The sequence below is a fragment of the Diceros bicornis genome, chromosome 12 (assembly GCF_020826845.1).
Source record: "Diceros bicornis minor isolate mBicDic1 chromosome 12, mDicBic1.mat.cur, whole genome shotgun sequence".
In the NCBI taxonomy this organism is placed as follows: Eukaryota; Metazoa; Chordata; class Mammalia; order Perissodactyla; family Rhinocerotidae; genus Diceros; species Diceros bicornis.
Genome location: NC_080751.1, coordinates 75,264,355 through 75,289,678, shown reverse-complemented (window position 1 = coordinate 75,289,678; position 25,324 = coordinate 75,264,355). Strand labels below are relative to the sequence as shown.

At 45.7% G+C, this 25,324-nt stretch overlaps 1 protein-coding gene and 1 non-coding gene across 2 annotated transcripts; both read left to right on the top strand.

Annotated features, from left to right (window-relative positions):
- The first annotated feature begins 19,195 nt into the window (after positions 1-19,195).
- Positions 19,196-25,324, top strand: RPS7 (ribosomal protein S7). Its single transcript, XM_058551866.1, has 7 exons — positions 19,196-19,281; positions 19,536-19,619; positions 19,864-19,935; positions 20,689-20,832; positions 21,667-21,731; positions 24,438-24,588; positions 25,213-25,324. Exons 2-7 carry the CDS (start codon positions 19,545-19,547, stop codon positions 25,288-25,290), a joined length of 585 nt encoding a protein of 194 aa, XP_058407849.1. The 5' UTR covers positions 19,196-19,281; positions 19,536-19,544; the 3' UTR covers positions 25,291-25,324.
- On the top strand, positions 24,931-25,138 carry LOC131412310 (small nucleolar RNA SNORA73 family). Its single transcript, XR_009221753.1, has one exon. It is a non-coding gene; the product is annotated as a small nucleolar RNA SNORA73 family (small nucleolar RNA).

The window sequence follows — 25,324 nt, the reverse complement described above, 5'->3', positions numbered from 1 at the left end:
GCGGAGATGACGCGAGTCCTGGGGAGATGACGCGGTCCCGGGCGGGGCCTGGGGGGCGGGGCCTGGAACCGCGCGCTCCTCAGGCTCCTCCATTTCCTGGACGTGCTGAGGGAGCGGGGCCCCGGCGGCGGGGCGGGGCGGGGCGGGGGAGGGGCGGGGCCTAGCGGGGGCGGGGCCGAGGCACGGCGGCGGGCGCGTGGGGGCAGGGGCGGGGTCTAGGGAGGGCCGGGGGTGGGGGCGGGGCAGGCGCCCCTTGGGCCCCGGGCGAGTGCCCCGACTCCCCCGGGCTCCAGGCGGCCGAGGACGCGGGTGGGGTTGGTGGGGTCGCGGCCGCCCCGCCGCAGTTCCGGGGCCGCCCCGCGCCCGGGGCAGCGCTGGGCACCCGGGGCAGACCTGGGGCCGGCCGCGGTCTGGAGCGCCCCGGGGTGGGCGCAGGGCGCAGTCGGGGCTGGCCAGCCCCCGGGGGGGGCTCGTTTGCTTGTTGTCGTTGTCGTGGCCCGAGGGACACCGGGATTCAGAAATGGACGAGCGGAGGGAGAGCAGAACCGAGCGCGCGCCGGCCTCCGGGCGCTGCCCTCCTCCGCTCCGCCCGCGCGCGTCTGCAGCCCGCGCGTGTCCGGCGCCGGGACCCAGGGAGCAAGTCTAGCTGACCAGGCAATTTCTTAGAATTCTGCCTGGTATTTGACTTTTTGCTCTGTAAGCAAATCAACTTCTTTTTTCAAGTTCTCTCCATTGACAAGCCTTGCTTTTCAAATTAATTTACAACTATGTTTCTTTAACTTTCTTCAGGTGTTCAGTTCAACAAAACTTGACTGAGCGCCTGCTGCGTGCTGCCCAAGCCCCCGGCCCGGGGGCACAAAGTTGAGTGGGACAGTCTGCGCCCCCGGGAATCCCCGAGACGGGCGTGTGAACAAACAGAGGACGAGGCAAAACGAGCTGTTGAAGTGTGTGCCCGACACGGGAGAGCGGGAGCGCCGCGCCCGGAGGTCGGGAGGGCCACCACCATAGAGCCTGAACAGGGTTTCCGAGGAGAAGAGAGAATTCAGCAGAGAGAAGGGAGTCGGATATTCTTGGAAGAAGGTGTATTCTTGCCTGTGAGCTCAATGAACATCAATTTAAAAAATTTCAACCTTCCTGGTTGAGGAAGGCTGTAGCTCCTTTCCTCATTCCTATCTTTATTGCACTTAAAGACAATTTCTTTAAAAAATAATTCCTTAAAAATCAATTAATGACTGATCATCATCTCTCCTCTCCTGTGGATATCTGATGACCCTAGAGATGCCCCAGTGACTGCTCTCAGGATGACTGCAGCCCCGCTTTACAGTCATTCATTCCTCCTTCACCCAGGCCCTTTGGAGCCCCCATGGCTTCTGAATGAGCACAGGCCAGGCCTTGGAAAGTTTATTTCTAGACTTGCTTTCTTCAGAAGCATCACCGGCTCACCTTCTGGTCACACAGGTTGAGTTATGAACACAGACGGCCCCTGGAAGAACTGATGGCAGAGTAGGAGGCTAAAGTGGAAGTAGGTCAGGTAGTGGGCCAAAAGCAAAAGTCTTCCATTCAAAACTGTCAGAACTGAGACAGCAGCCAGGTATGAAATGTTGACAGTTCAGGTTATAGACACCGCTGTCAACTGCAGTGCTCCCCTGGGGAGGAGAGAGGCTGGGCCCAGGGAAAAAGTGCTGTCTGAGCTTGACCTTGGGGTCAGGCCTACTTAGGACTTGCTTTTCCATGTATTTGGCTGGCTGTGGTCCCTTATCACAGGGTACTCATCGTCTCTGTAAGGTTGTAGGTTGGCATTATCTGAATATATTCAGAAAATCATCCATGTGGCTTTCTAGAGTTCCAAAACTGTTTCTTCTGGCATTTCATTGACTGACTACTCATCTGAAAATCTTTTCTATCTTAATCTCTGGCTCGAGGTGTATATGACTTTTCCTATCCTGGGTGAAAACTGGCCCATTCTCGATAAGCTGCTGAGCACTGAGCAGAAGCCAGAAGGTACCTACTAGGGGATGTGTGACTTCAGTCAAGGCCTTAGCCCTTGGAGACTTAATTCATCAGCTGAAAAATGGGAATGAAAATTCCCACCACAAAAAGTTTTTTTCTTTTAAGATGAGATGTTAGATGAAATAAGTTATGTAAAGAGCATAGTCTACTACCTGACACATAACATAGTCTAATAGAAATAGCTATCGTCATTATCCATTATAATCTGTATATTAGGGATAATACACCTTCTCTGCTTATTTCTCAGGGTCTGCCCAAGAATTCCATAGGTATGCATTGAGTGCCAACAATATACCAGCCACTCATCTAGACCTGGCCACACGTGGCTGTTGAGCACGTGAAATGGGACTAATCCAAACTGAGATATGAGTGTCAAATATGCTCCGATTTTGAAAACTCGGTATGAAAAATAAAAAGAAGGTAAAAACTCATTAATTTTTTTTTTTAATAAGGAAGATTAGCCCTGAGCTAACATCTGTTGCCAATCCTCCTCTTTTTGCTGAGGAATATTGGCCCTGGGCTAACATCCATGCCCATCTTCCTCTACTTTATATGGGACGCCTGTCATGGCATGGCTTGACAAGCGGTGCATCTGTCAGCGCCTGGGATCCAAACCTGTGAACCCCGGGTCGCCGAAACAGAGTGGGCGACTATGCCACCGGGCCAGCCCCCAAAAGCTCATTGACTTTTTATATTGATTACATGTTGAACTGATGATATTTTGAATATATTGGGTTAAATAAATATATTTAAAGTTAGTTTTGGTTTTTTTACTTTTTAAATGTGACTGCTGGAAAAGTTTAAATTACTTCTGTGACTCAAATTATTGAACAGTGCTGTTCTAGACACTGGTGAGACAACACGGAGCTTCCGTTCTAGTGAGGGAAGTGGAATAATAGACACATAAAACACACAAGTAATTGATCTTTGTTGGTAGGGGTTTAAGAGAAATAAGCCGGGTGATAGGGAAGAGGAGTGTGAAGGTGAGAGAGAATGTGAATGAGAGTAAGTGGGACACAGTGTTAGGTGGTATCTCCCTACCAGGAATTGCAAAGGGGGTGTCATCTTTCTTTACTGACATGAATCACAACGTGGTAGAGAGCCCTCTTCCTGAAGTGATCAATCAGGAACGAGTTTTTAACAGGTTTCGATGCTTGATGTAATCAGAAGGGACTTGAGGAGGATATGACAAACTTTTCCAGAGTGGTTGCACCAATTTTTAGTTTTGGAAGAAAATTCTAAGAGAGCCCACAGCACCCCATTCTAGCCATAACTGTTTTGTCCGACTTTTTCATCTGTGACAATGGGTGTCTCCTTGTGATCTTCATTTACATTTCCCTGATCACCCATGACAATGGCTTTCCATCAAATGCTTTTCCTCACTGGGGTTTTCTCTGGGAAGTGTCTGCTCAACAAATCAACAACGGATGCTGATGCTGCTGGTCCAGGGACCACACTTTGAGAGCCACTGCCCATAAAAAATTATTCACCAGTATTTTTGACTAAGAATTTTAAAGTTTTGTTTTTGACCTTTTAAGTCCTTGGCATTACCTCTTAAAGTTATAAACACTTGTATACTTTATTACCTCACCATCCTACTCCCAGGTTGTGACATAATAAGAAAAATATATCTGGTCTCTCCCCCCAGTTCCTGACACAGAGCTCCTAAATCCCTAGGGATTTTCTGGGTGATAGGAGCTTCTTTTGTTCTAAGGAGGCAACTCTTGGGCTTCTGGATAGCTTCAGGATGGGGGCTCGTCACCAGAAAGGGAGGGGAGAGGGGCTGGAGATTGAGTTAATAATCAATCATGCCTACATGATGAAGCCTCTGTAAAAATACCTAAATTGTGGAGTTCAGAGAGCTGTCAGGTTGGTGAACACGTGGAGGTGCTGGGAGGGTGGCGTGCATGGAGAGGGCATGGAAGTTTCTCCCTCCTTCCCCGTACCTTGTCCTATGTACCTCTTCGACTGGCTTTCATTGTATCCTTTATTAGATCCTTTACAACAGACTGGCAAATGTAAGTGTTTCCCTGAGTTCTGTGAGCTGTTACAGCAAGTTATTGAACCTGAGGAGGTGGGTCCTGGGAACCCCTGATTGGTAGCCAAGTTGGACAGAAGTGTGTGTATCCTGGGCACCCACTACATGTGACTGGTGTCTGAAGTGGGGGGGAGTCTTGTGGGACCGAGTCCTTAACCTGTGGGGTCTGACGCTATATCCAGGTAGATAGTGTCAGAACTGCTTGGTGTGGAAACCCACACATTTGGTGTCAGAAGTGTTCTGTTGATACAGGAAAACAGGCATTATCTTTTGCAGGTATATGCACAAGAGAAACTCTTGGACATGCACACTGTGTGAGTACAGCACACAGCATATTCATAGTGACAGTACATGCACACCCTGTGAGCACAGCGCACAGCACATTCATGGTGACAGTGCATGCACACCCTGTGAGCACAGCGCATGACACGTTCATAATGACAGCCCATGCACACCGTGTGAGCTCAGCGCACAGCACATTCACAGTGACAGTGCATGCACACCGTGTGAGCACAGCGCACAGCACATTTGTGGTGACAGTGCATGCACACCCTGTGAGCGCAGTGCACGACACGTTCATAGTGACAGCCCATGCACACTGTGTGAGCTCAGCACACAGCACATTCATAGTGACAGTGCATGCACACCATGTGAGTGTGGCACACAGCACGTTCATAGTAGTGCACACATACTGTGTGAGCTCAGCACAGGACACGTTCATAGTGACAGTGCACGCACACCGTGTGAGCTCAGTGCAGGACACGTTCACAGTGACAGTGCACGCACACCGTGTGAGCTCAGTGCACAGCACATTCATAGTGACAGCACATGCACACTGTGTGAGTGCAGCGCACAGCATGTTCATAGTGACAGTGCACGCACACCGTGTGAGCTCAGAGCACAACATGTTCACAGTGACAGCGCATGCACACCATGTGAGCTCAGTGCACAACATTCATAGTGACAGTGCATGCACACCGTGTGAGCTCGGCGCACAACACGTTCATAGTAACAGCCCATGCACACTGTGTGAGCGCAGTGCACAACGCATTCATAGTGACAGCCCATGCATACCGTGTCAGCTCAGTGCGCAACATTCATAGTGACAGTGCGTGCACACCGTGTGAGCACAGCGCACAGCACGTTCATAGTGACAGTGCACGCATGCCGTGTGAGCTCAGTGCACAACACGTTCATAGTCACAGCCCATGCACACCATGTGAGCTCAGTGCACAACATTCATAGTGACAGTGCAGCACATCCTGCGAGCGTGGTGCACAGCACGTTCATAGTGACAGTGCATGCACACCATGTGAGCGTGACACACAGCATATCCATAGTGACAATGCATGCACCGTGTGAGCTCAGCACACAACACGTTCATAGTGACAGCCCATGCACACCACGTGAGCTCAGCACACAACGTTCATAGTGACAGTGCATGCACACCGAGTGAGTGTGGCGCAGGACACATTCACAGTGACAGTGCACACACACCGTGTGAGCTCAGCGCACAGCACGTTCATAGTGACAGTGCACGCACCATGTGAGCACAGCACTCAACACGTTCATAGTGACAGTGCACGCACACCGTGTGAGCTTGGCACACAGCACGTTCACAGTGACAGTGCATGCACACCGTATGAGCTCAGCGCACAACATTCATAGTGACAGTGCAGCACACCCTGTGAGTGTGGCACACAGCATGTTCATAGTGACAGTGCATGCACACCGTGTGAGCGCAGCACAGGGCACGTTCATAGTGACAGTGCACACACACCCTGTGAGCGCAGCACACGACACGTTCATAGTGACAGTGCATGCACACCGTGTGAGCTTGGTGCACAGCACGTTCACAGTGACAGTGCACGCACACCGTGTGAGCTCAGCGCACAACATTCATAGTGACAATGCAGCACACCCTGTGAGTGTGGCACACAGCATGTTCATAGTGACAGTGCATGCACACCGTGTGAGCACAGCACAGGGCACGTTCATAGTGACAGTGCACACACACCCTGTGAGTGCAGCACACGATACGTTCATAGTGACAGTGCACGCACACCCTGTGAGCGCAGCACACGACACGTTCATAGTGACAGTGCATGCACACCGTGTGAGCTTGGTGCACAGCACGTTCACAGTGACAGTGCACGCACACCGTGTGAGCTCAGCGCACAACATTCATAGTGACAGTGCAGCACACCCTGTGAGTGTGGCACACAGCATGTTCATAGTGACAGTGCATGCACACCGTGTGAGCACAGCACAGGGCACGTTCATAGTGACAGTGCACACACACCCTGTGAGTGCAGCACACGATACGTTCATAGTGACAGTGCACGCACACCGTGCAAGCTCAGCGCACAGCACATTCATAGTGACAGTGCACGCACACCATGTGAGTGCAGCACACGACACGTTCATAGTGACAGTGCACGCACACTGTGCAAGCCCAGCCCACAGCACATTCATAGTGACAGTGCATGCACACCGTGTGAGCATGGCGCATGACACGCTCACAGTGATAGGGCAGGCACACCGTGAGAGCTCAGCAAACAGCACATTCATAGTGACAGTGCATGTACCCTGTAAGTGAAATGCATGGCACGTTCATAGTGACAGTGCTTACATGCAGAAATGTGGACATCATCAAGATGCCCGTCAATGGAAGATGAACGAACAATGTGGCATAGTGACCAATATATGACTCTACAGCCTTCAAAGTGATGGAAGTGAGCTTCACTGACACACAATATGGATGAATATTAGCAATACAATAGTAAGTGACTAAAACAAGTCCCCAAATGAAAATGTGACATCCTTCTTATAAACCTAAAAACAACTAAAATTAAAAAAATGCACTCCTTGAGTTACATACACACGCAGAAAGCACTAAATAAAAGGAAAAGAAGGGAAGGATAAACTCAGTCTTCCATTAAGCCAGACGTTAATGAAATTTGCAAAATGTAAAACAGTGCTACTCTTCTCACTTTTTTGGGGGAAAATATAGTTATTTTGAATAAAATATTTATATTAACTTGAAACGGGTTTATCATTTTAATGACTTAAAAGATAATTTTTAAAAATGTTCCATTTCATTTTTTTTATTTTTTATTCTTTGCTGAGGAAGTTGGCCCTGAGCTAACATCTGTGCTCACCTTCCTCCACTTTATATGTGGGTCGCCGTCACAGCATGGCTTGATGAGTGGCGTAGGTCTGCTCCTGGGGTTCAGAGCCCGTGAACCCAGGCTGCTGAAGCAGAGCATGCCGAACTTAACCACTACACCACTGGGCCAGCCCCTCCATTTTAATTTTTACATGGTAAATAGCAGTAGACATAACCCACATAAATAAAAATTCTCTGAGGTCTTCAATAATTTTGAAAAGTGCAGAGTCCTGAGGCCAAATCTTAGAAACCACTGACCTAGAAAATTGTAATTTTCTATAGTCTAATTATAGAAACATAGGATCACATGTAAAATAATGTATTCCAACTATGTGCTTATAACTCCAATTTATATTTCCCTGCAAGCTGTATTTCTTGAATAAAAATATCTACCACTCTATATCATATTTCTGTAAAACACATTAGGATTTCCCCAAATGTGCAGTTTTGGATAGTTAACTCTGAAGCCATCTCTTGCTTCAGAAATAACACATTTTTTTTTATTAGCATCCTGCAGCGTACAGACACCACTGATCACTTTCTACATAGTCATAACTCACATTCAGGGAGTCTGCATCACATCCCAGGCACCGTGCTAAGTACTATACACACACAGCCATGACCGAGCCTCATGATGCAGTGCTAACATTATCCTATTTACAGAGGAGAAGGCTGAGATTTCAAGTGATTAAATACCCTGTCCACAGCCGTATAGACAGGAAGAGGTATGGCCAGGACTGAGACCTGCTAAACCTACATCCATGGCTCTCAAAGTGTGGTCCTTGGACCAGCCACAGAAGCATCACCTGGGAACTTGTTAGGAATGGAGATTCTGGGCCCACCGCACACCGGCAGACTCAGAACTGTGGGGGTGAAGCCCAGCACTTTGAGTTACACGTCCACCAGGTGACTGTGAGGCACACTCAGGTTTGAGACCACTGCTGAATGGCCCCTCCCCGCTGCAGCCCAGCTCGCTTCTTCATTTCTGTTACTCTGCTCCTCACTCCAGTCCTGAGAGGTCAACCAGCAGATCTTACTTTTATTTAATAGATGAATAGATGAACTCCTGAGGCTCGAGGAGTTCCCATGACTTGCCCAAAGTCAACTACGTAGTTTTGGAACCGGAACTTCATCCCAAGTCTTCTGGCTCTTAATCTAAAGATGTGACTAGCAACAAGCAATCTGAAGCAGAAAGGTCAGAGCAGTAGCCGGTGACCTCTTTTGCTGCCTCTAGTCAAGGAAGATGGGAGAGCACCAGAGCAGGAGTTCTCCTCAGGTGTCTTGCCCTGAGGAGCACTCTTTCCCACAGCAGCCCATGAGGCTCTGTCTTATCTCCTATAAGCCATTCACGGTGTACTAGGATCACCTATTGCATTCAGGACCTTACCGCTCACACCCGGAGATCCTGGGGTTATGATCATAACCCACAGGCGTTAAACCCATACAAAATCTGCGTGCAGATGTGGTTTGCCATAAACATCACTTCCTGATGTCAACCCCTTCACATTCCACGTCATCCGGAAGCCCACAGCCCTGCCTCCCACTGTGACGCCAGTGACTGGGTGTGGGAGCTTCACCCTGGTGCCGGCAATATGGGGGCACCTTTTCTGTAGAGGATTTAAAAACAATAATAAAACCTGACGGAAAGTTTCTAAACACTGTCAATGATAAATAGCCCTCCCAGAAAAAACCTCTCTTGCTAGGCTAAGTCTAAACAACTTGTGGTTACTGCTGAGTTTTAACTGCGTGTGTGTGTGTATGTGTGTGTGTGTGTGTGTGTGTGTGGTTTCCCATTTTTATTACTAATCTTTTAACAAACATGTTTTACATGGAAGTTAATTCCAAGCCCTCCCAGTTATACCGTTGGTTCCAACACCTGTGCTCTCAGCTACACTAAGTCCATTTGGTTCAGAAGCATGGGTCTTGCTTCAGGCAGTGGGGTCCAGCTCCTGGGGCCTTGCGTCCTCCTGCATTTGGGCAGTAGATTTGAAGTAAACAGTGGTAGCTCGGGGATTATGAAGACAAAGGAGGACTCGAACTTGCATTACTTCACTTCTGTCATTCTACATGACCACTTGTGCTTAACATCTAACACAGTGAAACAGGGCAGTGAGAATAGAAGGTGAAATATTTTTGTTAAAGTGCAGATTTTAGTTTGTACATTAAATATTTTACTGAATTTGAATAATGTCTTTAAAATTGGAATTTATTATTCTTTTTAAATGTTAATGATTGGTTTTAAAAGGAGTGAATTGATATTAATATTAATGTAATATTTACAATACTTTTATTGGCTGGAGAAGGGTGTTAACAAAATTATCCACTCTGGCATCAAATACACTTGGGACGCCCCTACCCCCGACTCCCTCCTTCCGCCGCACTCCCAGGCTTCTACCTGCTGTGGGTGGTCTTACCGGTCTGTCCCCTCAGCCTGAATAGCTGAAGAAAATGCCCCCTTGTAGCCCGAGGAACATAGATAAATTACTGAGCTAAGGGCATTTTAACTGCAATCTTCCAGGGACAATGTACTTTTGTTATTTATTTAACCCATTTAAATAACGACCCTAACAGTGGTCACCAAAGGTCCACCTAAAAGTGAGCTAACCGAGAACAATACTAGCAAAGTGTGATAGCTGAGGATCATTTCTGAACTAGCAAAGTGTGATAGCTGAGGATCATTTCTGAACTAGCAAAGTGTGATAGCTGAGGATCATTTCTGAAAGGCTACGTCAGGTACCTTTCCAGACCTCGGTCTCCTCATTGGCAATGGGGGTCAAATTTCTGGCGCTAATGTCATTGCCGAATTGCGGGGGTCTGTGGAGCACTCAATGCCAACACGCTGGAGGACTCAGTGCTAGAAATGCACAAGTGTGTGTGTGACTCACCCCCCACTCCTCTCCTGTTCTCCTCCCATCCCTGAGCTATGAGGTTCACAGGTAGTGACTTCACATTCCAGCTCTGCAGTTTACTAGCTGTATAAATTTGGTGAGTTGCTTAAAGTCTCTGTTCTCTCCTTTGGAAAATGGAGATAATGACGCCAGGCATGGTGGTTGTGAATATCGCCTGTGTGTGATGCCTTTAACATGGTCTGATACACAAGTGTGTTCTCAATGTCACACTAATTCTTCTCATCCTATACATGTTTCACGAAGATTAATGGGAAGAATGGCATTGCTTTTGATGAAATATATTGAAGATGAGCAAATTATCAGTTTATGATAAAAATCAAAGGTATAAGTATTTCTATATTTTAAATACTAATATCTGAGCAGTTACCTTCCATCCACCTGATAGGTCATTGATGTCTAAAGATCGTGTACTGTTACATAGGAAGAGTGACCTTGAAACTTTCCAGAAGAAGCCTGTGACCTTACCTCAATTAATTGCATGCGATTTTCACATTCATTTCACTCACACGCTCCTTACACTGGCTGATAGATAATAATAATAAAAACCAGCTGTAAGTGGAGGGGAGAGAAAAAACCTGTTAAATTCAATCCATTAATTTTTGATCAGACAGGTACGTAAACTCATTCATAATACATGCAAGGACTCATCAGTAATTCTCTTCTGTCACTTCATTATTAACATTAGGGACTGGGATTTGGAGGGGAAAAGAATGACTTTGAAGTCAAGGCTCCCTCCCCTATCTGACCTTTAGGCTTTCTGCTGCACAGATGCTAAGGTTATGCATTCCAACACGGGCCTTTTTAACGAGGACTTTTACACAACATAGAAGCAATATTTTTTTTTTAAGGAGAACAGGTCTTGGTTGTTTAACTGTACCCCCTGCACCAGCAGTATTCTGTGCTGGACCAACTACCCAGGCACGTCTCTTGGTCCCTCCAGGACAAAACTGTAGATACTGTAGTTTCTTTCCTGCTGAAAGGAATCTAAGTTCCCGGCTACTACATCTATTGTAATTCTTTGCCACATTTGGTTCCTTGTTACTGAGAGTGTGGTCCCTGGGACCAGCCTCACTGGAATCACCTAGCTCATTGGAGCTAGTTAGAACTGTAAAATATTGGGCCTCAGCCCAGAACTTTTGAAGCAGAATCTGTATTTTACCATGATCACCAGGTGATTCCTTCGTACATTAAAGTTGGAGAAACACCTACTTTTGAATATTATGTAAGTTTGAGGTGTACAACTCGTTGGTTTGATACGTGTTTATATATTGCAGTATGATTACTATGTCACATTAGCTAACACCTAACACCTTTATCACGTTACATAATTATCATTTCCTTTTTGTGTTGAGAACCGTTAAGATCTAGTCTTTTAGAAATTTTGAAGTTTATAATACAGTATTGTTTTTTTTTTCTTTTTTTTCTTTTTCTTTTTTTTTTTTGTGTGAGGAAGATCAGCCCTGAGCTAACATCCATGCTAATCCTCCTCTTTTTGCTGAGGAAGACCGGCTCTGAGCTAACATCTATTGCCAATCCTCCTCCTTTTTTTTTTTTTTCCTCCAAAGCCCCAGTAGATAGTTGTATGTCATAGTTGCACATCCTTCTAGTTGCTGTATGTGGGACGCGGCCTCAGCATGGCCGGAGAAGCGGTGCGTCGGTGCGCGCCTGGGATCCGAACCCGGGCCGCCAGTAGCGGAGCGTGCGCACTTAACCGCTAAGCCATGGGGCCGGCCCCAGTATTGTTGATTATAATCCCTATGTTGTGCATTAGATCTTCAGAACTTATTTATCTACTAGTCGCAGGTTTGTAGAAACACTGATGCTTAAACTTAGAGATCATTTACTTTAACTAATGAGATTTACATTTCAAAAGGAGAGTAAAGAAACCCATATTGTATAATGAAATTGGAAACTTTATCACTTTAACATCAATTTAAAGAATGTAATTTTGTGTTTTAGGGATAAATGAAGAATGCATAGTTGGGAATTTGGGACACGAAATGTTTGATTTCAGGCAAGCCTTTTGATTCCTTCTTTAAAACTAAATAGCTAAAGATTTATGTAATTGTGATGTAAAACATGGAATTTAAATTGCAATGTATTGCAATATAATTATACATATTGGTGTTTTTTGTGAAATGGTTCTAGCATGATTCAGACAATCTGAAAATAATACAAACGTATGGAAAAATTTCCATTTGAAATTTTGGATATGGCTTAAAGGTATAATATCTGACATATTTCCCAGTTATTTTAAAAAATTTAATTGTATTTATTTTCATATACTCTGATTATATTTTATGACAATCTTAATGGGCTTTAGGAGGTTTGAGTTTGATTAGCATTAAGGGAAAGAATACTTATGTTTATCCAAAGTCTTCTGAGAATTTGGAGTTCTACATTTATGTCTTCTGTAATAGAAATGGGGATACTAGTAATATATATAAAATCCGAGTTTTGTCCCCTAAGTTAGAAAGGGATTTTTAGGCAAAACTCAAGAATCTGTGTTCGTGTACTGTCCTTTGCTAATCGTGTGGGATCCTAACATACTCCATCACTCCCTCCTTGAGCCCCCTGCAGGAAAAATGAAATGTTGGCTGGTCGTGGGTGATAAAGAAATGCAGCCATGACATCTGGGGACGGCAGGGCACCCCTGGCAAGGTCTCGGCACTCTCCCATTGAACATAAACCATTTCAGAGAACATTAACGTCAGAGAAGGCTACGCTGTGACTATGATTGATGAAGACAATAACAAGACCCGTCTTAAATCTGAAAACAGAAAGACATACACATTTTCCAAGCTACAATACCAAACTTCCCTCCCTCTGGGCTTCTAGGAGTGACGGCTGCCTCTCTCCCAATTACAGCTGTAGCCTCCATCTAGTCTGCTCTCACTGTAAATGGGGTTTGTTAAATCACCCCGCTTCCTGACAGCCTCCAATCCAGAGCTAAGCCCCTCTTCCTTAAGCTCTCTTCCCAGTTGCCTAACACAACCCATGATAAGTCTTTCCTAACACCTCCCATGAGGCGTCCCATGGATGCTCAGGGTGTGTGTTCAACTTGTTCAGTTACAGGTGTGTTCATGGTGGTCTCTGGCTGTAGGCATTGCCATGGGTCAAGATAATACCATTAAGAGAATCATTTGGATTATAAACTGCAAATATTGGTATAACAACATATGTTAGATTGGTAGGGAATATTGTATATTATAAAATGAGAAGAACGTGTAGCTTAAAAACAAGATTAAGAAAATAATAAAGCTTGAATGATCAAAACAAGAATTAGGATGTTTAAATTTTTTCTGAATATGCGAAATGCTTGAATTCTGCTACTACTAGAAATTTAAAAATAGGAGGCAGTTAGCTATTCAGCTAGCAATTATTTCTATGAATCTTGTACTGCTATCCATTATGTTATTGGAGATACATAACTCAGATGGCAGCTAAATGAATCCACTTACAGAATGTTGGAGACTGAGTTCTTTCCATCACCTCAAGGTAGAGCAGACGCTCCGCCTCTAGTAGCTGAAAGCCACCCCGTCCTATGACCTTAGAACTGTCAGCTGTTAGGATGCCAAAATCCCCAAAGTGAACATAAGCTCAACAGTTGACCCAAACTGTCTATCAGAGACATTTCAATGGACACCAGAGTGAGACATGATGAGTACAGTGGGGGACAAAGCAAACAGACTGCAGATCCTACTAGAAACATTCTGAGTTTGATTAAGTAAGTGTATGGTTTATATTAATATTGAATTGTTATTTTGAATTTGTTTTCTCATATTGCCAGATAAAGCAAGTAAGTAATTGTACTTATGTGTTTAGGAATCAAGATGGTTATTTTGAGAGATAAGGAGACAATCATAGAATCAAGGATTTTAGAAGAAACACTGTTCTATTAGAACTGGACTGGAAATATGGACATGAACTTATATCTTTACGTGAAAAAAATTTTTTAAAAATGCATCTTTTCTAGCTCTGTCCACTAAAACGGCTTAAGAGGACCTCCCTGATGCACCCTAGTGCCAATAATCTGGTCTCCAATACCATTTTTCCAATAAAAGGAACCAGGGTTTTTTGGAGAAAAGGCTAATTTCACGTCTGGGACAGAACAGTACAAAATGAGCCTAGAACACTCCCTAGTGCCAGCAAGCAAAACACATTTAAAGATTAACAGAGATGACGGGGCACGGGAACTAATCTAAAAGGGGCTCCTTCTGGCCAAAACTGAGACAATTTGAACAACCAAGGAGAATATTGGCTGAGGCTCGTTGACATACAGTAAAGCTGAGAAGTCATGGGTTCATGATGATACACACAAAAAAGTTAATGAGTATTCTAAAAGTAATCAAATAGAACAGATTATATATCTGTTGAGACTTGTTATTCAATCATGTTGGAATTACTGACTCATTTATTGTACAGTTAAAGAATAAGGAAACTAGTAAATGTATAAACACCAGTTAGTAGGCATTTCCTAACATAAATATTAGAATGACCCATATATTGTGACTGTGAGCCGCAAAACACCTATTAAATGCACACATGCAACACTCTACCAGGTTCTAAGTTTTAAAAATTCAGCAAATTCCATCAGGTTATGAAAAAGAATCTAGGAGGCCTGCCTTAAATGTCAGTAGATAATATCAATCCACTGGAATAACTGCTTTCTTCGGGTTGGTAAGCAGTTTTCAATCTGGGAAGACTTAGAATTAAGTATAGCAATGTTTATGAGAATTAGACCCATTGTACGGATATGGTTCAGTTAAGAGAAATAGTGCATATTTTGTTTTTTATATACCCATAACGTAGGGGACAATGTGGCCTGTTTAGAGTGACAGCCTAGTAGCAGTTATTTGAAATGCATATGTGAGTAACAGATTTAGACTAATTTTTTAGGTGAAGCCTAGTTATTTCTGTATTGGAATGTCTAAAGAAAGCTTTAGGATCCTTAACACATGTTTAGCTTATTGGATTTATAAGAAGTTGTTAGTTTTCATTAAAGTTTTGTTAAATCAGTTTCTTAAAATACTAAAAAAAAAAAAAAATGCTTGAAGTGATGCAGCTGCTGACTCTGTTCCCTCAGAAAAAGGAGGAACAACCTACACGCTGGGCACCGATTCTATCCCTCAGCCCCGTGTCGCTCATCAGCTGCACTCAGGCCTGACATGGGCAGGCTGCCTCGCCCTCTGCTCACAGCCTCTAGGTCTGCCCGGTCCATGTCCTGGGGCCCTCGATTCTCCCTCACCGCCCTCATCCAGGTGGCCCACCCAGCAGCACTCTTGGGGAGAGGGAGAGATGACAAAGTACACCTTTCACATTTGGGTTTGCAGCTGGATTTCCTAAGACGGCCATTTTTCATCGTGTGCTTCAGCTACCTGCACCGCTGAAGGCTTTCCTGACCTTCCCGGGCAGCAGGCGTGTGTTGCTGTAGTGTGCCTATCCTCCCTGAGCCAAGGCTCCCCACTACAGTACAGCAAATGCAGCCTAAGGCTAGTAGGAAGAAGGGCACCATTACGTTGCATCAATGACTGATCCCTGAAGTCAAACAGGGCCCTGAGCATAGGGAAAAATGGCTGGGCTGTCATTAAGCCTGTGCACATACTTTACTCGGAAGAGTAGGCATGGAGTTACCTCCTGCCCTGTTAATCTGGATGAGCAACCTAGTGCAAGTACATATGATATTGATGTAGCAAGCATGGGTCACCTCATCTCCCTTAGGTACCCTTTGGTTATTTCCATCTGCAGAGTTTACAACACAATGGACTGAGGTACTTGTTAGAAGTTGATATATTGACAGTAATGCCAATTTAATAATCAACTGTAAGGTAGATTCAGGTTATCAATGCTAAATGAGCTAGTGAAGGCACTGCTGTATTACAGCATAGCAAAGACTCTGGTCATAATAACTCTCAGCCCTCCTGAATAAACAAATCTGAACTGTATTTGTTAGGCAGAGTCCTAAGCAAAATTTGACTCCAGTGTCTCCAATCTTCCCTTTTTACTATATTTCTTTTCTCTTGTTGAAAAACCTCTCTCCTCTAGGCACTGAGTGACTTTCCTCTGACCTCTGGAAAGTCAAATCTTCCTAAAGAAGGATGCTTGGCTGCCCTCCCTAAGACTCCACCCCCTGCAATGCCAAAATTTTTTCTTGTATTTCATTTATTAGGCCTCTGTTCTTCCTGCTAAGCTAATAGGGGATATATACTTTCTGTTTCCAGGTAATACTTTCATTTTAACAGGAACTGGAAATAAAGTATCGACTTGAAGGTTCCCTGTGAAACCTAATTAAAAAACAGTTGTGAACATTAAAAGGATATTAAGGGAACACTATGAACAACTCTAGCTGCATACATTCAACAACTTAAATGAAATGGACCAAAAACTAAAAGTATAAACTACCAAATCTCACCCAATGTGAAATGGATAATTTGAATAGCCTTGTAACTATTAAAGAAATTGAACTCGTAATATTAAAAACTCCTGAAAAAAGAACTCTCCAGGCCCTGATGATATCATGGCAGAATTCAAACAAATGCTTGAAGAATTAACATCAATTCTGCACAATCTTTTCCAGGAAAAAGAAGATGAAAAAACACTCCCAACTCATTTTATGATGCTGGTATTAACGTGCTATCAAAACCAGACAAAACTAGTACAAAAAGAAAACTATAGACCAATGTGCCTCACGAACACAAAAAAAATCCACGACAAAACATTAGTTAATGGCACCCATCAATATGAAAAAGAATTGTAATTCATGACCAAGTGGGGTTTGTTCCAGAGATTCAAGGCTAGCTCAATATTTGAAAATCAATTAATGTAGTCCACCATATTAACATGCTAAGGAAAACAACTTACATGATCATATTAATTGATGCATAAAAAGTATTTGACATCACCCACTCAGGATAAAAACTCTCAGAACAGGGATAGAGGGTGTCGATGCAAATAATCCATAAAAAATCCATAAATCAAAATTGGGGCGAGTTTATTCTGAGCCAACTCTAAGGACCATATAGCCCAGGAGAGTTCTTCCACAAAGGAACGGAGCACTCCAAAGTGGGGTGTACAGAGTGGTTATATACCATCGAAGAGCATGCATCACATATGACTGGAATGTCCCTTTTACAATAGTCACGAGACTGCTTTGCCAGCACAGCAATTTGATGAACACAGCAGGTCAGTGGTTGCAAGGTGGGTGGTCACAAGATGAGCACAGCAGGTCAGCAATTAATCCTTAGTTTAAGGAGAGATGCTTGTCCTTACGGAAATGCCAATGTGGGGGAAGTTACATCCTTATCTTAACGGCATTGTTCTTGTCTTTGGGACATAGTAAATACTTACAGCAGATATAAAATGCATGCTCAACGGCCACGTCAGGCCATTTTGGAAAAAGAAGTTTGGGCCAAATTAGTTTTACACCAAATGGCTTCCTCATATACTCCAACATCCTATTGCCAGTCATTTATTTATCAAGGGGAACTTCCTCAATTTGATAAAGAACATCTACAAAAAACCTATAGTTAACATCATACTTTCTGGTGAAAGAACACTTTCCCATTAAGATGGGGAACAAGGCAAGGATGTCCACTCTCACTACTCATATTCAACAAAGTACTGGAAACCAGAAAGGACTTTACTGAATGCATCCTTAGACTGCCACTTTGGTACAGTGGCAGAAAGCCAGGTTGAAAAGCAAGAACAAGAGTAAGCAAATGGAAATTCTTCAAGGGGGTTCAGAATGATCACCCAGTTGAGTTTACAAATGCAGCTGTTCTTTACTGTTCTTTCTTGAACAAGCTTCAAGTTGATTCTTCATTTTCCAAGGAGACAGTTGCGTTTACATTAGAAGAGACTATCTAGCTGAAAATATCTGAGATGCAGTCTTAGCTTAGTGAAGGTGGTTGGAAATCCTAGAGATCATCTGGTGTACTGTTTTCAGGATTTTTCACAGTGCCTGGCCCACAGCAGATAAATGTCACATGTGACACACAAGGAAACTGAAGCTCAAGTAGATTAAACTACCTGACCACAGCCAGATAATCTGTTCCCTACGTGGGATGCTCCTTCCCTGGCGATTAGCTCCCACATCTCTGGTTAATTCCATCTCTTCCAAAGACGTCCCTGACTTCCTAAAGCGTGGACCTTGCCCCCACGCCCCCACTCATTTTACTGGCACATGTTCTTCCAGTTTGCACCATATGTCTAGTCTACTCCTTATGCGATGTCCTCCTCACCACGCCCTGAGGGCACGGATCCAGTCGGTTGCCTAACAGCCGGCACCCAGCGCAGTGTTAGCAGAGTACCGGCACCACGTTACTTGTGAATGAAGTTTCCAGCTCCTCTCCAGGGCAGGGCCTCCTTTACATGAATTTGAAGAGACAGAGGGCAGGACGCAGGCACTTTCCCATAGAGGCGTCTTTGAGTTGAGTACTTGTGATCCACTGCAGACCCACCTGCCAGCCCGACTCTCACCACAGGCATCCCGCAGGTGGGACTGCCCGCTCGGCCCCGCCCCCCTCCGCTCTCCCCGAAGGGCCGCACCGGCCCCTCCAGCCCTTGTCCACGCGGGCAGTGGTCCCCAGCGGGCCGCGCCGAGCCCCAGGACAGCGGTCTTGGAGGACCCGTCCTCCGCGCCAGCAATCCCCCCGAGAGCCCGGAGTCCGCGGCCCACGACCGGCGGGCGTTGACTAGTAACGCCCCCGGCTTCCAGAGGCCCTGACAAGCAGCGTCCACAGGCGGAGCTGGAATCCTGGTCTCTGATTCCTTCCACTGCCTCAGCGGGAAGTGAGCGTCCCCGGGTTAAGTCAGCCTTTTCCAGACGTCCTAGCTTAGCGGAGAGCCCAAGTTCCTTTCTTGGGCCCAGGGCTCCCGCCCAGACCCCGGTACAACTGCCTGGCTCCCGCCTCGAACCTCGGTAGCCGGCCCATAAATTCCCGCGAACAGCACCGGAAACGAGACGCCTACGGCGGAAAAGCGTAACCGACGGAATGGTCCCCCGGAGCCTCTTCCTGGGACTCTCTAGGTTTCTACCGTTTCTCAATGGTACTTCCGGTTTCTCCCTGCGCTGTTCCCGCCTCTTCCCTTCCGCCGCCGGGATTTGACGGGCTCTCGCGAGACCTAGGCCTCTTCCCGGGCCGGCGCTCATCAAGGTAGGTGTGCGGCTTGTTGTCTGTCGGCACTTTTCTGCCGACTTTGAGGAAAGCACGCTTTGGAGTCAGCCGTGGAGCGGCGGGCCCTGATCGGCGGGCGAGGATACGGCCGATTACGCGGCCCGTGCCCCCCGATGGCTTCGGGGCGGGCCGGGGCGGGGGCCGGGGCCGGGTTCCCAGGCGGGCGGGCGGTGGCGGTGGTCTGCGCCCGGGTCGCGGAGCCCCGCCCAGCCTAGAGCGCGCTGTGCTTGCAGCAGAAGGCCATGTTCAGTTCGAGCGCGAAGATCGTGAAGCCCAATGGCGAGAAGCCGGACGAGTTCGAGTCCGGCATCTCCCAGGTGAGGGGAGGGGCGGGCTGGGCCCCCGTCGCGTGCCCCCCGGTCGCGTGTCCCCGGCTGCCTGTCCGCCTGTCGCGTGTCCCCCGGTCGCGTGTCCCTGTCCGCCTGTGGCGTGTCTCCTGTCGCGTGTCCCCTGTCGCGTCCCCCGCCGCCTGTCGCGGCCGCGGGTGTCGGGGCCCGGGGTGACCGCACGTGGGTGGCCGCGTGGGCCGGGCGCTGAGGCGGCTCTGCTCCTGTGCTGCAGGCGCTCCTGGAGCTGGAGATGAACTCGGACCTCAAGGCCCAGCTGCGGGAGCTCAACATCACGGCAGCCAAGGTGACCCGAGTCCGGTCGGCGGGAGCGCGGCGGGGGTCCCGACGGCCCCGAGCCGCTGGGCCGTGCGGCGGGTGGGGGCGTGTCCGCGTGCGGGGCCTGGGGGCCCGGGCGGCGGGGCCGGCGGTGCAGAGGGGCCGGTGGCTGTAGTCTCACTGCCCCTGGAGTAGGACGTGGCAGAGAGACGGGAAATTCTCTGAGGCCTGCTCTCGCCATTAACTTGCAACAAGCATGCGTTACAAGTTAGCTCTGGAGGTTAGACTTGGCTCCTAATTTGACCGCAGCGGGTACTGTTTACTGTCGAGGCCGTCGTCCTGCCTCGGTGTATCTGTTTAGCGCGCAGGTTACCGAAATTAGTTGTTAATATCACGTCTTGGCTGTAGAAGGTACAGCGTGCCTGGAAAGTCAGAGCTTGCGAAAAGATCTGTGCAGGGGACAGCCAGCCTCATCTTTGGTAGCAGACGACTTAGATTTACTTCCTGGGGTAGAAGGTTACCCGTGCGTGCTGGTTGTCAACTAGTTCACGAGCTGCAACTTGCGCGCGTCGGATTCGCGAGGCGTGAGCAGGACTGACGGTGAGGCTGTGGTACCGGCAGCGAGAGATGAGCTGGAAAGGGGTTTAAGAAAGGAGCGCCCACGATGCGCGTGTCGCAGTGATGACGGTGCTCGCGGTGAATGTCACCACTTGATGTTGTACCTGGGGGAAGAATGGAGGTTATGAAGTTAAAATAGTGTCGTTTTTTTTTTTTCCTTTAGGAAATTGAAGTTGGTGGTGGTCGGAAGGCTATTATAATCTTTGTTCCTGTTCCTCAACTGAAATCTTTCCAGAAAATCCAAGTCCGGCTAGTACGTGAATTGGAGAAAAAGTTCAGTGGGAAGCACGTTGTCTTCATTGCTCAGGTAGCTGTTGTTGAATGTTTTATTTTGTGAATTTGTTAAAATCACTTGTGTTTAGACTTTGTGTTGATGGGCGGAATAATTAAAATAACCTTTTTGTGAATACAGAGAAGCTACTTCAGTAGGGTGCTGGGAGAGTTGTGCTTGCAATGGGTGGAAAAGATAAAGTACACTTTTGCTAGTAGTACTAAAATGGTTTTCACGTTTGCAATGCCATAAATGTAGTGGGTTGCTTACAGAGGTGATCAGACAAACTGAGGTGTGTGGTTACTCTGAGCCGTGATTTTTCTGCCTGATAGAATTGCCTGTCTGAGGCTCTCACTGCTCAGGTGAGTCAGATGTAGACTTTGGGAGGAAAACAGTTGCTAAAGAATGGTTGGTAAGAAAAAGGGCAAATAGTCAAGAAAGGTTTTTTTAAAGTTCAGATCTGGCCTTGCTGCCAACAGAAGTCTATGGGAATTGAGAGGCAGACTGATGAGGAATTAAAGGAATTGTATTCTGGCTCAGTAACCATATTAGTACCTGTGTTGGGTAGTGGGCCTGATTAAATGTGGAAAGGTACGTAATATTTGGGAGATAAGTCAAATCATGAAGTAACTGATTTTTTCCAGTACTATTTTAATAGAAGCTATGATTCTAAGCGAATTATTGAGAAATCAGGAAGCACTTCATTGGATTTCTCAATAACTTGTTTAATCTTGGTTGTTTGGTTTTCTTGAACTTTGAATTTATTCTTAATAAGTCTTTGCTTTTAAAGCAGTTTGACAGTTCTTAGCTTTCTGCCAACTTAAAGTCCTTTTTATTTTTTATTTTGTTGCATGATAATTTTTACCTTAGAGGAGAATTCTGCCTAAGCCAACTCGAAAAAGCCGTACAAAAAATAAGCAAAAGCGTCCCAGGAGGTGAGTATTGTATCAGCATCAAAATGTCTGTGCTAGTCTTACTAACAGCTCTTGATTTATGTGGGTTGTTTATAGTAAGAGTTGCAGTAGGTGTCTAAAATAAATACTGGTAGTTTCAGAAAACCGTTAACATGGGGAGTTTTGTAGAGTAACTTTTGGTATACTCTGTAATTATATGTAGAATGTTTTCAACTTAACTCACATAGGTAGTATAGTAGGTCACTGCTGTCATAAAAGGTACGACTCTTGCCTCCAGTTCTTGGGGCAAAGAATAGGAGCAGCGAGAAGGAAGCGTTAGTTTAGTGCTGTGGATAAAGCACACCAGACACAGTGGAGGTGGGCTGGGATGTATCTGCTTTCTTTTTGCTGTGAAATAAGGTTAAAAAAGGACGGATTTTCTGTTGCTGGTGTCACTGCAGCCTTAGGTGCTGATGGACGCTGTTCTGTGAAACTGACTGACTCACAGCCTGTCGGGTGTGAACTCAGATGTTGATGGTTGGCGCCTTGATCTGGGCCTTCTGGTAGTTGTTCAAGTCTCTGGTTACACAGACTTGGATTATTGGATTCCTGCAGACCCTGCCCTAGGAACCAGTTTGAGAAAAAATGTTCTAGTATCTCTAACTGGCAGATAGCCAACAACCTTATGAAGTATATAATTTGTATTATTCCTCCTTAATGGATGAGAAAACTAACCCAAAGCTTGGAGAATTTGCTCGTTACAGCTACTGATAGTTATGCTGGAATTTTTAAAAACTCAGTCTTCTTTCTAAAACCCTTGGAAAATGAAGTTGATGGGACGCTAGTACTGTGGGCAGATGTTACTGTATCACTGGTGGCTAGGAAGGAAAGGGAGTAGTGGATGAGGCTGCAAAGGCAGGTGCTAGGTGTTCTGGAACTTGACTGATAGGGCTCAGTACTTTGAACTTGTTTTATGGGCAGTTGGAGTAGCATAAGACTTTAGGAATTTTTTTTGTATTCTAGATAATTGGTAAGAGATCAAATATAGGCGATAATCAAGAACATTTAGGTAGTTGAGCACAATACTTTAAAAGTGTCTTTGTAATCTCAATTCTGAGAACCTGAGTTAGTACTAGAGTATAAAAACAGATCCTTTGCTTTGCACTCAGCTAAGGGACTGACTCCCAAATCTACAGCCTTAATTCTCCCTCATCCCAAATCTATGTTTTCCACACCTTCTCGGGTAATGACGTCATTGTGCTCCTAGTGACCTGGTCTGCTGTGTGGAGCCTTCCGTTCTCCCTCACACTGACATCGTGGGGGGTGGGGGCCGGGGGGCATAGTGGTTATGCCACTTTCCAGTCTGGCTTCCTGCTTGAGATTGCTTGCCACCTTTGGTGGTTATCTTTCTCCTCTACGTGTTAAATGCTGCGATTTACATTTTCTTTGGCTTATCTATAGCAGAGTTTCTGTCATTTTTCCTCTGAAGCGGTTCAGTCTCTGGTTTGTGATTATTAAAGTTACATTGCCATTGTTCCCCCTTTTAAAAGATTTTAGACAGTGTTGGAATCTGAGAGATGACTATGATTAGTTTTGATTCCATTCTAATTTCTATTTTAAGGGAGAAATATGAACTAATTTCCGTATCTATATGCCTTCCTAGTCCTGTAAGAATAAGATGCTTAATTAATGGGTGACAGTGGTCAGTTGGGCCGTCTCTTGTTTACTTTCTGAAGAGTGATGAAGGCTTTGGGAGGTGGATTTTCCTCGAGCTTGCTGTCTCTGGCCGTGGAACAGTAAGGCCATGGCAGTCATTTGAGAGCGCCTAGAAAACGTTTATTGTGTGTATGGGCACTGCCAGATAGGGACAGCAAATGAGTAGAATGTAGTGTCTGATCTGCTGAGGGATGAGTAAGACGTAGATGTCTCCACAGTGCACGGTGGCTCTAAACACTGAGAACAGGAACTGTTTCTTCTTGCGCTGCTTTCTGACATCTCGTGTTGCACAGCAGGGACCCTCAACGTCTGGAATTATTGGACCTTCTTGTCATCAGGCAGTCACATAGGTTGTGAACTTGAAGTGGTATTCAGGAGAGGAGCAAGATTCCATCGGCAGTTTGTGATGGGATGGGTTGAAAATTGGGACCCTTCCTAGGAGGGACCCCTGTGGTAGAGCTGGTGGTAGGACAGGGTCTTTGGGGATGGAATACTGCCTCATTCGATCATAGAGAACAAGGAGGAATTTTGGTGGTATTTTGGAGGCCAAGGAGAGCTCTGGAAGGATCTTCAGCAGGTAAGTTATGTGATCACGTCAGTATTTTAGATTAATTTGACAACATTGGGGGGGTGGTTTCGGAGATGAGCAAGACTAGTAAAGAGGTTGCTGCGGTGATTTAGTTGAGAAATGATACAAGTGAAGATAAACCTAAAGATAGTGTAAAAATAAAAATCCTCATCAATCTCCCATTCCCTGGAGATAATCACTCGTAGTGTGGTTGACGTGTTATCACATTTGAAATACTAAGTTTTTGAAATAAATTAATGGGGTGTTTGTTACCTGGTTCTAGTTTGGCAACAGCTCTGGTGTGATTTAAATGTAAGTTGCCTATTTGAAATTCAACTAGTGTGAATTTGATTTCAGGAACCTGGAATCGACCGTTTATGTTTTTGACTTCAAGAGGTGCCCTCTTGGCTCACAAGAGGGCAGGTCTTCCTAGGTTTCTCACTTTTGTCACTGTATTCTTTAAGCCGCACTCTGACAGCCGTGCACGACGCCATCTTGGAGGACTTGGTTTTCCCAAGTGAAATTGTGGGCAAGAGAATCCGCGTGAAACTGGATGGCAGCCGGCTCATAAAGGTCCATCTGGATAAAGCACAGCAGAACAATGTGGAACACAAGGTAGTGGTTCGCTTTTTTTATTGTGGAAGGGTCCAGACACAGGTGAGGGTCGAATGCAGCATAACGTGCTCCGTGTACCACCAGAACCAATAATTGTAAACTCAGTGGCCGGCTTTCTTTCATCTGTGTCTTGGCCCACTTCCCATTGGATTGTGTGTCACGTTTTAAATTGGGAGATTTTTAAAAATTGTTATTCTCTACCTTTTAAGTGAGGAAAAATGGAATGAAAGTAATGGCATGGTAATGACTTTTAGTAAGGCTGTATATTCTTTAGGGGCAGGGTGGTGGTGGTGGTAGAATCTGGGAGAACTGTCACTTTCATTCATTCCTGGTAAAGCATAACTGATGTGGACAGCCCCTGGCGTCCCCCGGGGACTCTGTCCGTGTGGCCAGAGGAGCACAGCTCTCAGGTGCCGTGGTATAGCGTCCTGACCCACGGCATTGAAGATGAGCTTGTCCCCAGTCTTGGGACTGTGGAGGGCTCGTCCTGTATAGTCATTGTCTTCTCAGTGCCTGGTTGCTGAGGACAGAAACCGTATGGGGCACAATTTCACAAAATTATTAGGCTTTAAGATGAATGTGTGTATTTAAAAGTTTTGTGATGAATTATTTCTTTTTTTGTAGGTTGAAACTTTTTCTGGTGTTTATAAGAAGCTCACAGGCAAGGATGTTAATTTTGAATTCCCAGAGTTTCAGTTGTAAACAAAAATGACTAAATAAAATATCATTCACAATA